General features: G+C 33.4%; 2 protein-coding genes across 2 annotated transcripts; both read right to left on the bottom strand.

The window, feature by feature from the left end:
* Positions 1-1,729: 1,729 nt before the first annotated feature.
* Positions 1,730-2,285, bottom strand: LOC112525933. The gene has a single exon (XM_025136264.1). The coding sequence runs from the start codon at positions 2,179-2,181 to the stop codon at positions 1,975-1,977; it is 207 nt and encodes a 68-aa protein (XP_024992032.1). The 5' UTR covers positions 2,182-2,285; the 3' UTR covers positions 1,730-1,974.
* A 1,056-nt stretch (positions 2,286-3,341) lies between these two features.
* On the bottom strand, positions 3,342-13,790 carry LOC112524493 (secretory carrier-associated membrane protein 1-like). The gene is made up of 13 exons (XM_025134336.1): positions 13,563-13,790; positions 10,273-10,338; positions 7,982-8,089; positions 7,824-7,886; positions 5,874-5,907; positions 5,664-5,786; positions 5,174-5,236; positions 5,007-5,100; positions 4,473-4,518; positions 4,323-4,390; positions 3,959-4,007; positions 3,795-3,860; positions 3,342-3,700 (listed from the first exon to the last, which is right to left on the bottom strand). Exons 1-13 carry the CDS (start codon positions 13,617-13,619, stop codon positions 3,614-3,616), a joined length of 924 nt encoding a protein of 307 aa, XP_024990104.1. The 5' UTR covers positions 13,620-13,790; the 3' UTR covers positions 3,342-3,613.
* Positions 13,791-15,986: the final 2,196 nt, after the last annotated feature.

The following is a 15,986-nucleotide window of genomic DNA, read 5'->3' as shown; positions in this document are numbered from 1 at the left end:
CGTTCACATGCAAGAAAGGAAGGGATCATAGTGGGGTCTGGGTTTTGGAGACCCGTCAAATCCTCCATGGATGATTTATCAGGTTTCTTTGAGTTTGATTTGTGTGGGTTTCAGATACCTTATGAAGTTGAGGTTTAAATCAAGGGAGAGGCAATAGGGTGGCCGAGAGGTTCTAGACAATGAGAGGGATGATGATATTGGGGACCAGACACATACGGAAGACGACGTCTCTCGTGTAATATAATATAATATAATATAATATAATATAATATAATATAATATAATATAATATAATATAATATAATATAATATAATATAATATAATATACATCTTAGCTTTTCTAATAGAAAAGGAAAATGAGTGAAAAGATAAATACACCTGGTAAAACGATTAACAGAAGCTTTGAATGGAGTTAGTGGCAGGAAAAGATATAAATCACCCCACCCTTTTCCCATAATTAGTTCATTTTGAAGACTCGTAATGTTAAAACTTGTAAACCGCATGGACCAAACATGTACTTCTTCCTCTGTTCCAAAATAAGTGTTCATAATTAAAATCACATACAATTGTTTTTTTATTAATCTGAATATCCAATCCGTTATGCGAGCTGACTAATCCCAAGACGACCACCTGCTTTACAGATAGCCCGGAGTCACTTCATTTGAACCTCCGTGGCCACAAAGGGATTTTTATTCCTCCTTGGATTTGAACCTGAGACCTCCTGGTACTTTTGACCTTTGAAGCAAGCTCAAACCAATCAGACACCACCCTTCTGGTTTAAAATCACATACAATTTTAAACATACATAATTATTACATTTTTTATCAACCAAATTACTTATTTACCCTTGTTTAATCTTTCTATTCACAACTTTTAAATATTGGTACATTATTTAAAGGCTAAATTTGAGAAACATAAATATTTGTGCATTATCTATTTTTGAAACTTTACATTTAGTTTGGGACAAACATAAATAAAAATGTGGACACTTATTTTCAGACGGAAGTAGTATTTGACTCGTATATAGTTATATTAATGTTTATCAAAATAATGCTCCAAAACAAATAACTCAATAAAATTGTTTAAATATTAATAAAATATTTGAAATACATCTCAAATTATATATTACTCTATATTTAATGACAAAAAAGGACGTAAGTTTTAATGATCTTATTCGTTTTGATTGTATTAGAGAGGGAATTACGTATTTATGATTTATTTTTAGTTGAGTTAGTACTAATAGTATACACTTTAGACGATAACAAATGGTCTTTGACCTAGCGGTATGTGAGTCTTTGGCCTCCTATAAAGTCAGAAGTTTAAATCTCACTAAAGGTAAAAATGGTGTGTGAGTTTATTTGTTCTATTTGCTATATATAAAATATTATATTGCAAACCACCGGATGCAAAGGCCAAACAGTAACAAAATAAATTCCAGCAACACCAAAACTGTAATAAATTTGTGAATACTGATTACAAATAACAAAATTATATTTATCTTAAAATATTTCTTTTTAAATTCCTTGTAAATTGTAGCTTTTTTATCTAACAGAAATGACTTTGAAATTAACTGGTCTATCAAAGTTCAAACTCCGAGACTTCAAACCCCAAATGATACGACGAACACTAGCAAATGTGTAAATCTATGGCTACCAATGATGTGATCACCACTTCTGTAAGCGTAAAACGGTAAAAGTGATGATGAACTTCACTGATGACAGCTATGAGTTTGAAATCAAACCAGAGATGAGATATAATAGTAGATCAATCAATAAAGGATATAGAGCCAACACAAACAGATCTCCACAGTTTCGACTTTCAACTGAGCCAAAAATATATTTAGAATTAATGTTGAAATCAACACTAGAGCTAAATCAATCAACAAATCAATTTCATAGAATTCCGAAAATCAGATCAGGAGGCTTCGATGTCAATGTGTAATTGAATTCCGCAAATCTCTCTAATACTTCTAATCAGTGGTAAGATTTAAGAATGGCGCCACAGAAAGTACACATAACAGCTCTCCACGATTTCCAGTAGAACGGAACATGGCAGAACCTGGTGGCCGTCTTCATATCCGCGACGCTTGCTCCGCCTCCACATCTAGAACAAAGTCCGGCCGCCGGTTTGCTCCGCCTCACTTGACGAGTTTGATCCACCAAAAAGCAAAAGCAAACCATTTCTTCTCCTTGATTTTGAAGTTTCTGTGACTGAATGGGATCTCCGGTGCGGTGGCGGTGAAGAGAAGAGAGTGAAAATTTGTGAAGTAGTTGGGAATTGAAGATTCCGTGAAAAAGTAGGGTACAACGGTTGGGGTATATATAGGCCTCAGCCTCAAGCTCCACCTTCGTGAATATATGGGCGCCAATCGTTGTTCTGTTGGTACAACATTTCAAAGCATAACGTACAACTCAAGATTAACTCATACATTCTCTTTTTGGATTTAATTCTTTTATTTAATTAATATCATAAAAATATTTATATAAATTTTAAAAAGAAAATATGAGAAATTGTTTAAACAATAAGTCATGGACGTTGACTTTTTGAAACATATGGTCATAAATAGGACCGATTTACAGTGGGAATTTCCAACTGTTTTGAATAAGAGAAGTCAACTGATCCTGAACGTACATGTGGCAGATGATTGTTCTTGCATTTACATTCGGAAGCCAAGTCAAACATTCGCAGTATGGAGTGCCAGTATTTCTATTTCTATTTCATGGGTATGGAGCTATTCCGGTTGGGTAATTGGTTAACGGGTTGACCCGTTTTTTTAAATATCAAAATAGTATATTCACTTTTTGATCACGATTTAACAAAATCTTGACTTGTTGACCAAAGTTAAAGTTTGAATGTCCATTTCAGACCCGTAGTTATTTTGAAAACAGGCAAACTAAGGTGACGTTTGTTTTTTTTAAGAGATGCTGAAGTTTGAAATCTTATTTCATTTCTAATTAATAAAAGATGATACTGAAGTTTGAAATCGGAATCAAGTTTGTTATTATAAACTGACAAATGTCTGAAGTCTGAAATCTGAATAAATAGTTTGTTTTTGTAAAATCAGATGCAGGCATTTTGCAAAATTCTCTTGATTTTCATAAATTTTTCATTGTCGAAATTAATCTCAACAATTGTTAACAGATGAAACACAATAAAAATCTTTCGGATACCTTTAAGACTGCCGATGCTATTGGAAATGTTGCTGTTAGTTTGTTTGAGAAAAGATCGATACTTTTGATAGAAAATAGATCGTTGACAGAAGTTCTTGTTTAACATTAATTTTATAAGCTAACCTATACATAAATAAATTATATACATATATACACACGCACATATATAGAGAGAAGAAGGTAGGGGGGTGCATTTTACGTAGGTAAGGTCTGCATACATTTTACCCTTCCAAATCGTACATTTGAATGGGATATAAATCGGGTCTCTTTAGTTTGGTGATCACATAAGCATTCATTGTCCCAATTGTTGGACAGTTTTCTGCAAAAAATAGTATGAAGAAAAAACTAGGAGCTAGTTATGCTTGATGCATAATGAATAAACTTCGTTTGCCGGTTTAAAATCCTCTATAAGAAGTGTCGTTTTCAGTCTACGTTATCCGTTTCAGAATGCTGCCATCATAGTCGACTTTGCAGCCTCGCGCTTCATCTCTGCTGCTTTCCCGCTGCCCCGGAAATACATGTAAACTTGCTGCAAATCATGTGAAACATGAGGTAAAGAAACGCATAAATGGAAACAAGAACGTGTTAAAACGAATACGAAACCGAATCTAAATCTGTAGAACCTGAATGACCCAAATGCTCATCACTGATTCAATAGCAAAGAATGCAAATCCAATGAAGTAAAAGATCTGCATGTTGAGCACAGATAAATGGTCTTAAACTCAATCAAACAAACAAAACTAAAAGAACCCCATGAACTTATAGCACGGTGTTCTGAAAAACTTACCCCAACGAAAGCATTAGAAGTAACCACATCAAGAGCCGGCAAAATTCCGCTATTACGTGTAAACGAGACGAGCATTAGCTTCACAATTGTAATCCAATTGAAACGAAACTCACGGTTACCAAACCCCTTTTTCATTCTATTAAAGTTTATTACCAAAAGGCTTACTATCCCGGAACGCTCATGTATATTGTTTGACATGTAACGTTTTCAGCCAAATTTTTTTACCAAAAACATTAATAGAAGAATGGAGTTGAATACATTTGTCAAGTCGGTTAAAGTTCTCGCACTATTTATGTTAAAGAGCATGAAGGGATATCGATTTCAAGTGATGGCTGAACCTTTAGTAAAAGAACAAGAAACTTACGTGAGAGATTTTCCTTTAAAGATGATAGGAGGAGCAACCGCAGCAAATACACAAAATGCGATATGAAACTGCAAGAAGAATAGATTCGATATCTTATGCCAACAAATCTATTTGCAGAGCTGCAAACAAGGTTTCGAGGACGGAGCTTACCATGTAAGACAAAAAAAACCATCCGAACTTTATAGCGCTATCAGTTCTATCAAGAAAACAACAAAAAAATTAGAAACTAACTAAAAACAATTACTCCATCCAAAAACATAAATTCAACATTTGACTTTTTGGTGAAGCGGTATGTTTTTTGCAATCTGGGGGTCTTTTCGGGAATAACCTCTCTGACTCTTGAGACAGAGGAAAAGTCTGCGTACATCTTACCTCCAAAACCCTATTTCCGGGTTGAAGATATTGGGTTTGTTTGGTTTTGGTTTGGCAAAGCGGTATGTTTACTATTTCAATCAAAAACGCTATCATTAACTCTGACGGGTATCTCAACCGGTAAGATCTTGGATTTGCTTCCCAGCGATCACATGTTCAACCTGACTGTTATCAGGGGCCCATGAGATTATTAGAGTTTCGTTTTTTTTTAATTTATTAATACTAAAATACATTTATTACACTAAAAACCTGTTAAACATCGCATGTACTTTGGAACAATAGAAGATTTTTATGAAGCTAAATGATTAATACCTTGTAGCACGGTATAAAGGACGATACCACAATACATAAGCCCCGGGGACTCCTGATATCAGATAGATGACAGCAAGAAACCAAATTGTTGGACCTGAAAAAAAGGGTAAGATTGTAACAATGGCACATTAAAGGCACAAACCAAGCTGTGAAATTACTAAACTAACCTTCCCCTTTTATCCAGGCGATAGTCACTGCTACAAGATTCCATGTAAGGCACAGTACAATACCTGCAAAGCATCACTTCTCCTTTAATTTGAATCTAATTCAAAAGAATGTTTCATAACCAGTAAATGGAAAATCAACCTTTAGTAAAGCATGAAACCCAACAAAATTATGATATATTGCAACTATTTACATTAAGGTGCTGTTTGGTTGTTTTTGCATTAAGCCTTGTATGGATTGAGTGTGGATTAAGCTAAATTGGTGTTTGTTTGTTGAGCTGAATAAACTGTCTGAATGACATAAATTACCATTTTGCCTTTTTGTTCAATTAAGTGCTAAATAGAACACACTTGTATACAAGAATATAATGACAACATTTCAACGTTATTAATGTACTCTTTTACCAAACTATGAGCCAAGTCATATACTGGGAGGGGTCTAACTAAAAAAGTTATGTAAGAATAAAGGAAGGATGAGATCACATTTACATACCTAAAAAAGTTGTGAAAGCAACATATTGTACTTTCTGTAGATGGATAGGGATTTCGTTTGTGATGTCGTGATGAATAATAGGGAAAAATGGTGGCCAATTTTTTTCCTCGAGAACAATTCCAGCTGCAAGAATATCATTAAGAAATGTTACTGCGTTATGCTACCATATATAGATATAAAGAAAATTTTCTATATAAACAAATGAATTACATCGTGTGATAGCATCCTCCTTCCTCTTTACCTCCTGTATGTATACAAAGAATTATGTGAACAATGATGACATACTTATAAGTGTGAGAAGCAAAAACACATCATGATTAGCAACAGTGTATGCACATTAATAGAAGACGAAGAACACAATAATGTAAATATTTCTTTCTTTCTAGAATATTCATTTTGTGGGTCTCATTATATATGGTGTGAGAAGGATTGAAAATTTAAATGGTTACTGTTTAATTGATGGGAGGACAAATGAAGACGGATTCAGAAATATGGAGAACGGAGAAAATGGTATAATTGAATGGAATCTAAAAATTAGTAAGGCATTGCAACTAAAACGTTGTAGCACATGCGTACACACCCACATACATATATACATACACACAGAGGATCAAACAGGAAGTTGATCAATGTGCAAGAAGGTGAGAAGTTCAAAAGATCATATATAATTACATGTAATACGAACATTTAATCATATATGATTAAACCCATCCAAAGGGACATGGGCGAGTTAGTGTACGCAACCAAAGGTCGAGAGGAAGGTCGTCCGTGATGTGACTATTGATGCAACATGCGCTTAACCATACATGATTAAGTGTGCGTAAAACGTGTAATCATATATGACCTTGGAACTTCTCACCTTCTAGCCAATTGACGGCATTCTCATTTGAACCTAACCCTATATATACATAATATAGTGGGAAGTTCAAATAAGAAGGCTAAATATCATCAGAATGTAAGAAATGAAGGTTCATATATGTGAATCATGGGAAAATCCTTTTTAAGATGCATATGTGAACCATATGAATAATAAGTCAGTTCACATATGCATCTTGAAATAGATTTTTTTTCCCGAGTTTTTCAATAATACAACATATTAACTTTCCCTTAACCTCCAGTTCTTACCTTCTCACAATATTTAGCCTTTTCATTTAAACTGACCCCTACATATATACTAGAAGGGTACTCACACAATGCAGCGAGATGTATCTCAATTTTAATGTTTCGTTTTATCCTGTCTTTGTCGATGTTATAATACGGTTTTATGTGGTTTTGAGAAATCGATAATGTTCTTATTTTTGAATAAAACATAAATTTGAAGATATCATAAAAAATTTTAAAAAATATAAAAGTTCTAGTTTTTTGTGTAATTTCTTTAATTCAATTTTTTATTATTAGGTTCAATAACGAAGTAATTTAATTTTGATTTAATAATATAATTTTTTTATAAAGATAATAATTAAGTACTCCGTTAGAACTCAATGATTATCCTAATTATATTTTAGATTTTTTTATATTTAAAATGAGAAGTTTATCTTGTATTTGATTATCTTTATCTACAGTTAGTTACATTAATTCAAATATGAAGATTTAATAAGTGGTACTTATGAACAATTTACTTGTAATCTTGAATTTTAAGTAATATGCATCAATAAACAGTACATCATGCATAAAAAATGGTTTTTAAGAGTTTGTCAAATGCTTTATGATATAGTATAGATATATAGGTGGAGGTTCAAACGAGAACACATCCATTTTACAAAAAAGCAAGAACACCCTTATCACATGTGATAATACTCGTGAGGGGACCCGGTGGTGTGTGGACGACGTGTCCTTCGACGACTTAGGTCGTGCCAAAGGTCGTTTGCGTCTATGACTTTAGTATCACATGTGATTGATTATAGTACCACATCAAGAACACCCTTATCACATGTGATAATACACGTGAGGGGGTTTAGTGGTGTAAGGGCGACTTGACTCGCAACCTAGATCGTGCCAAAAGTCGTCCTTATCTCTGACTTAGTATCACATTTGTATCATATGTGATGGAACATATTAAAAGGGTGTTCTCGCATTCTCGTAAAATAAAGGTGTTCTTGTTTGAACCCTTCCCTATATATATTATATTTATTCTTAAATACAAGATGAAAGAACAAGCACCTGTTCTCTCCTTTTCAGTTCAGCCTCTTTGGCTTGGAGTTCCTTCTGCTTGGTTCTAAAATCCTAGATCCATACAAAGTAAAATCAAATATGATTGACCTAGCAGACAATCTAGTGGATAAACATTATCTTATAACCAATCAATAACATAATCTTACCTGAGCACTGTCAAGAGGGATATCAACGGTCGCACCACGACCATAGCCAGCAGGTTCTGGGGGAAGTGGTGACAGACTTGAAGTTGCAGGAGGAACACTTCCAGGAGTCTAATAATTCCATTATTAAAAGTAGAATTCTAAGAAATGTACAAATAAATGTAAATAGGCACCGACCATAGTAAATACCTTTATTAATACAAATAACTTATCTACTAATACAAACACAAAGGGAACATCCAAAAACTTGTCCACAACTTCATATTTTATAACATCAAGAAGAATAACAAGAAAATTTAGTGAAAAAAAGTAAACCATCACAATGGTTTTTGAGATATATACTTATATTACTTCAGAACCTCGCAACCACTTCCTTTAATGTCAAATTAATGAAGAAATAGAAGCCTAAATAACAGTGATGTAATTATATTATTGAGAGAGCAGTCATAGGACCACCCATCCGGAAGATTTGAGTAATTACCCCGTTATACTTAAGATGAGATTTTGACAATATCATTGAAAGGAACCACCCTCTCTCTCTCTCAACAATTAGAAATGATTGTATGGTTAAAGTAGTCAGCTGAATTAAATAAACAATAACCATCAAAGTTATCACCCTTTTTCTTCTGGAAATGAGTGAACGTCGTCTTGAAAAAAGAGAGGTTGTGAACTAACTACATGTTTATTCTACAGAATTAAATGATGAGTTTGATGGTAACTTTTCTTTGTTGCAGCTGATTTTCCCAATCATTTTGGTGCAAAGGAGATCATTGCTGGCTCTACAAAGTCAATTTTACGGACAAAACTTCATGAATAGGGAGAGTGTGAACTGATTACATGTTTATGCTAGATCACCCTCTGCTAGTCACTACAACCTTGACATGCAAAAGGATGCAATACAAAGTTGGAACCAACTAATCACATGCTTTACGTTGAAGTTAAAGCAAAGTTCTCTAGATTCCAATGTTGAATTCTCTCTTCATGAACATGGGGTACTTACACAAGAACTCAGAAACCAAAATGTCAGAAGTGGTTATAGGAAAAGAAAGCATGGTTACCACTGTAGGATAGTTCAACTGATGCTACATAAGTGTAATAAACAAGTATGTAGAGTATCGGTATAAGGTGCTTTTAACCCCATTACGTTCTATTGCTGTATGATTTATTTTCTATAGCCTCTTTGGAAATTCCATATGGGTTTTTCTTTTAATGGTATTTAGTTCTTTTGTGTTTATAACAAGTGGAGGAATCAACCGATCCTTTTTACAATTAGCTACAATTATTCTATTGCATTTTTAGCCTTCTGGGAGGTACAGAGACAAAATTTCCTTGTTTTCATGATTATGCCTTCTTTTTAAATAAGGAGCCAAATTTTCTGCCTCTGGTTAGTTGCTAGTGTGCAATATTTGAAAAACTGCCTGGGTCCTGCTGGATGAACTGGTCGAATATTTATGTGATAGAAAAACAAAAGAGATTACTTTGAAAGACCCTGATTTTAGAAGTTTGATACCTGTGATATGACAGTTCAACTGCACAACCTGATGAACAGTAGCAGAACAAGAAAACATACAAAGAGGTGTGAGTAATTTCTATTAGTAGAGGGCGGGTTGAAGTTCTTCAAAACAAATTGATTTTTTTTAAAAGCTTTATTAACTACAAAAATTGGAGGGGGCAACTGCACTTGCCAGCCTGCCAGGCCCTCCCTGGCTCCATCAATGTTGATGAACTGGAACAATATCCGACAGGCCACCCATTTAGTAAGAGAAGCTATGAACCATTTAAGAAGATCGGCATTTCTAGTAGTGAATCATTCGTTGAACGCTTTTGTATCTTATGTTATAATATTTGTCTTCCCATATTGTCTAAATATTTAAATATAAGTTAGTACATACATTTATGTCATCTTGACCTTACAGGTAAATAGCAGTTTGACCAGGATTGACTAGATGACCCATCCCACCCAATAACTTTTTCATGTTGAAGAACGCTCCGAATTCTTTTTAACTATTATCCAATACCATTTACCTATCAAAAAGTCAAGGTTTGAAGTGAGTATATCACTTTCACCATGATAACCAAGTAAGCCTAAAAGGTATCATATGCCTGATTGTATCCAAACAGAAGAATAAGGCTATGATGTTCTCAGCAGATAAGATATATAGAGGAGAGATAAAAGAAAATTTAAACCATAAATAAACCTACAAAGAAAGATGTGACCAAGGTATCCTACAACAACTCAAATGCCAGACGAATTGTTTTAACAAACGCCAAATTAAAACTAATGAGTATCTTACTGGCATATAAAATGCACCTCCACCATAATTTGATTGAGCAAACCCATTCCCTTGAGTGCCTTGATTCTGGCAAAATTATATAAAACAGAAAGATGCATACATGTCATAATCAAAGGCAAAAAATTAATAAAGCAATCACCCAACAATGTAGTAGAGCCGAAATTACAATTGATATAAGGTTATTTTGGATCTTGGTAGATGTAACTCTCTTTTTTGTTATGTTAATGTTATGTCAATATACTACCCATAGTTGTGAGATGTCCACAAAAAACATATAGAAGAACAATATTTTTCAATATGACATGATAAAACATAAAAGATCAAAAAGAACACGTCTGCAGAAAGTATAAAGGGGAAGGCCATATACTGGATGATGTTGTGCAATTTTGAAATCTCAAATACTAGACAGAAAAATGGATCTAACTGTCAAGTGCATGAAGCAACATTTGCAGCATGTTTCTGGTTTGGGTCAGGAATCTCCAGTAAAATGCTAGAATATCGATGCATCACACGTGTTATTTTACAAGACAAAACTAAGTTAATAAAAAAAATCATCAAAGTATTTAAAGTCGTACCAAAACAGTTGATCAGAGTTCTTGCTAATCAAACATTATTGTAATGCTATATCCTACAAACATCCACAAAGCTCTTTCTTGGTTCAATGGTTGATGGTGCATGACCATTCTTAGTTGGTGGGATGATTTATATGGTTAATGTTAAAGATTGAGACCAATAGACAGAAAGAATTTAGAGAGGAGAGAAGTCATGCAGTGTAATCAAGCAGAGGAGGAGAACGGAAAGTGAGAAGGAAGACAAGCATGTATGAATAAGAAAGTAGTGTAAAAAAGAAAGGAAAGAAGTAGGAAAGCAGAATGTCAAAACAGTAATTAATTGGAGAGCTAAAATGTGAATATTATATTTTTCAAGAACTACATACATAAGAGGTCCAACTATTGAAGCATTTTGTTTCCTTTTTGGACAAGCAAGTATTCAAAATCTTTAGAATAAGTATTTGGAATGATAAAAATGAGCCAAACTCTTCAACAGAACTAGCAGTTTCGTATTAAACCAAACTGAGTCAAGTTGGAGACACCTGATTTAGCTAATTCAAGCCCAAGTTCCTCTTTCTAGTTTAATAATTGGTATGCACTCGTTTATCCTGAATGCATGCACACATGCACCTAATTTGCACCCTGGATACGGCACACTAACTCAACTGTTGATGCTTCATATCCAACAATATCTGGATATGCATGACAGAAGCCATGCACACCAAGAGAGGCAATTAAGAGTTAGGCCAAAAGTTAGAAAGGGTAGAAATAATAATGAAGGAGATGATTGACTCGAGAATGACTATGGACACCTAAACAAAGATATAGAGGAACACAACTAGCATATCCAGCTGCACTGGGTAGGTTCTGAGGTTTAGAGACATCAGGAATCTCTCTCCTGTTTATTTACGCCTTCCAAAGGTCTATTGTCAACCCAATTGTTGGGGTATAGCACACCTAGTTAAGGTGCCTATTTTTGTTAAGAGTTCTTTGTGTCGGTTTTACCTTCCACTGCATTAAGCATGTCTACTCTGGTTTATGTTTAAAAACAGTTTGTTATTTGCTCAAGTCACTTCCACTAACATTTTGGCATCAAAGAGAGATATAAGGTTGCTCATGCACTATCAAAGATAGTGGCATGTTTCAGGAAAGAACCTAGTGCTAATGTGCTATGACCACATATATTCATTTTCTAAAAATCCAAATCAAGAGAAACTGTTTGGACCATATCTGAAGTTTTTAGAAAAATGTCAAAAATCTTACACTTTACACCCCTTAAGTTGAATGGTTGACAGACTAACACCTAAAATCACTAACAAGCTTGATTGTCTTACTTGTAGTGTTGCTATATTATTTTAAGCTTCAGAGATTTTCTGCAACGAGACTTCAGTTTGACTTTCAGAAAGTGTGTCAAATGTACAAAAATCATGACTTCCAGACAAAGCAGATTGAAGATTGTTTGATGAATTTATTGTTTTATCTCAAGTAAGTTCAAGCGATCTCACTGTGAAGAATGTTAATAGAGGCCTTAAAGTAAATTAATCTCTTTAATGGGTTTTTGAATTGGAAAAACGATAAAAATGGAACCACTTTCATATGCTTCCTATTTTGGAGAACCATCCTCCAGAAGCCCCATTGGTCTACAACAAAACATATCAAACATTTAAGAGACTTGGTAGCTGGTATAAGCATTAACCGGTTACCATTGCTAATGTGGATTTTCTTTTACTTGAATGCATGGAAATGGAAGATACTTTGGTCCAATCCTTATTTTCAGGAACCATCTTTCAAAAGCCCCATTTTGAGGTCTACAACAAGACATCTCAAACATTTGAGGGACCCGGTTACCAAATGCTTTATTATATTTCTTAATCTTTTTATCACTACTTGTTTCATTTACAGAAAGCGAATTTAGATAATGTTTGCTTCAACATTTAGGTGATCTTATTCCCCGGTTAAGGTTGCTAACAACATAAACCCTGGTGCACCAAGACTCCTCGACATTGCCAGGATGGAGGGTAGAAGCACTAGCTTGAGAATTTATTCCGTGTATGAAAAATTGCTGCACCTATTTTTGAAGGATGATATTTCTTTGCATTTCACAGACATTGTTTCTTTGACTCAAACCAATTGCTCCAAGGACCTAGGCCGACCCGTTTCTAACTGGATATAGTAAGCAACTATAGGTACCATTTTCTTTTTTAAGTTGGCATTAACAATTTAACACAATCACAAAGGGTACCCCAATTATAAATACTATCATCAACCACAATTAATTCCTAATGAGCTAAAAACCATCTATTAATGCTGCTCAAAACCACTACAAACAAAGTTCCAAGTGTTTGCATTGGCAAGTGGTTATTTGGTACACCAATTCTACCTTTAATGATCCAAATCAGATGGACAGCAGGAATTACGTAAATTTTATCTTCTTCCCCAATAACTATAAACCCCTCCCTCCAGATTTTGGATACTGCATTTTTATAGAAAAGCAGATTCAAAGAGACAATTGGGATTAAAAATTTAAGTTACGAATCAGGTGAAGAACACCGACAATCATATACCATCAATCTCAAGTCAAAACCCCAAAGACAAGATCCATAGATTGAACCACGCAGATCTGACAACAATTACGCACATAACTCATAAACCCATCATCATTCCACTCTAAATTTCACATAATTGAATAGAAAAGGAAAAACATAAACACCCAATTATCGATAAAGAAATTGGCATTACCGCAAATGGATTAAGTTCCTCTTCCTCGAATGGATTGGGATCGTAACGACTAGCCATGAGAGAAAAATGGGTTGAAAATGGAATGTGCGACAGATCTGGGATTTTAGAGAAGAAGAAAAAAGGGTTTCTAGTTGAAGAAGATGGGAAGCTGAATCTGTATACAAAATCGAATTATGGATCTGCCAGACTGTTGGGTTGCGTAGAATCAAGAATGGAAATTGCAAAAGGTTTTGGCGGGTGGCGACTAAAGAGGTTTACGGGGATAATACTTTTGAGATTTAAGCGTGAATTTAGTGAAACAAATTTCGGTTCACATAACAATTTTTTTAATTTTTTATTTAAATGTCAATATAGTATTGAAAAAATAAAAAGGATAATTGTACCAAAATGGAAACAATTTTCACCTGATTTTTATTTTGGAGAACCAACTTTCAAAATTGTCAGTTAGGGATCTCTATTAAACTTTTTTGTTTATTTAAGAGTCTGGTTGACCTGTTAATGCTGACATCATACAGATCTTTTGCCAACTAAATTATTCCACGTCATATTTTTTTTTTAAACTAATATTCTACGATATATTTAAAATAGCAAAATAATTATAGAAAAACTAGTTGTGTACCCGCGCAATGCGGCGGGAGCCATGAATTTTAACGATTTTGAAGTTCCACTGATTTTATAAGATAAGAATTAACGATGATATATGTTACACTTGGTCTTTACATATTAATACAATTTGAATAAATAAGAGTTATGGTTCCAATTATAGACTATCGATGAAAAAAATTGTATGACAGTTTAAAATCCAATATATTTAATCCAACATATTTAAACGACTCCACAAATGTGTTCGATTTACACCAAGAGCAAAGAACCAAGAAACTTGAGTTTTAAGATAAACACTCAAAACCAATAAAGAAAACTATAAATTTTACAGATCATAAGCCATGAAAAGACAAAAAAATATGGGTTTTAGAATGAAATTTCAACTGTTTACCCTCTTTCTTGTCTAGAAACTCAGATTAAGGTTGAATTAATACATGTATATATATATTTCAAAAAACCCAAGAACATATTAATTCAGTACATATTATATAGTGCAGTTTGGATAGCCTAACCCCAAAATATATAGTATATATATAAATAAATAACTATAAAAATATAAATCGTAAATATTAAAAATATTTTTTTACAGTATATATAATATATAAATACAATTTAGTCAAAAACTATTCAATATTGGACTCATTTCGAAKGTATTAACGAGRMGATTATAAWGGTGTAACTTGTTAAAATAAAAATGTATTTTTTAAAYATGTTTTAATTGATATACGATTATGTATGTTAATTTGATAAAGGTTTAAAATGAAACATTTAAAAGTAAAGGACATAAAGTAAATTAATTAATTAATTATAGAGGTATAAAGTGTAAATTTAAAATTATAATTTAAAAAAAATCGTGAGAAGGTGAGTGTATGTGAGAGAATGAGTGTATGTGAGGAGAGAAGGGGGTGAAAAAGTGAAAAAGTGAAAAAGTGAGTATAAAGGGTATTTTGGTCATTTAAAATTTTAAGACTTTAAGACTTTTGTTAAATTTGCTTAATAAGATAGTATAGATAACTAAAATTCATTTTTTTTCCAAAAATTATTGTAATAAAATCTATTTTTCATTCCAAATCTCGTTTTTTTTTTAAATCCAGATATCAAATTAAAGATTTTCTCAAAAATGAATTTCTTTACTCACAATTTGATATCTGAATTTTTTTTTTAAACGAGATTTGGAATGAAAAATAGATTTTATTACAATAATTTTTGGCAAAAAAACGAATTTTAGTTATTTTTCTATAATTATTTTGCAATTTTAAATATGACGTGGAATATTAGTTTTAAAATAAAAAAATTAATATGACGTGAAATAATTTAGTTGGCAAAAGATTTGGATGATATCAGCATTAGCAGGTCAACCAGACCCTTAAATAAACAAAAAATTTGATAGAGACCCCTAAATGACAATTTTAAAAGTTGATTCCCCAAAATAGGAATCAGGTGAAAGTTGGTTTCATTTTGGTGCAATTTTTCCAAATAAAAAATACAAAAGAACCCAAATTTTCGAGAAACAAATACCAAAGAGAGAATCAAAGCCCCGATAGTCACTCCTTCACTCACTTTATTTCCTTATTGATATGATGTGTCACGTGGTTCCTCGAGCGCCAGCCGCAGAGAGGAATGCCATCATAAAGTAGTTCCTCATTTCAGTGCTCACCCTTTAAATCTTTAGTAGGGGCCTTTAGTCTTTTGGTACCATTGCCCCGCCACTCCGCCTGTCTTCTTGTGGCCAGAGAATCTCACCCTCAATTTTTTTCCTTTAAGATAAGAAAAGCGTATCGGTGTTTGATGCAATACAAACACCCATGTTATTTGTTCTAG

This window comes from Cynara cardunculus, assembly GCF_001531365.2.
Source record: "Cynara cardunculus var. scolymus isolate 2C chromosome LG 13, CcrdV1, whole genome shotgun sequence".
NCBI classification, from domain to species: Eukaryota; Viridiplantae; Streptophyta; class Magnoliopsida; order Asterales; family Asteraceae; genus Cynara; species Cynara cardunculus.
Note: the sequence above shows the minus strand (reverse complement) of the source record. Positions and strands in the feature narration are given on the sequence as shown.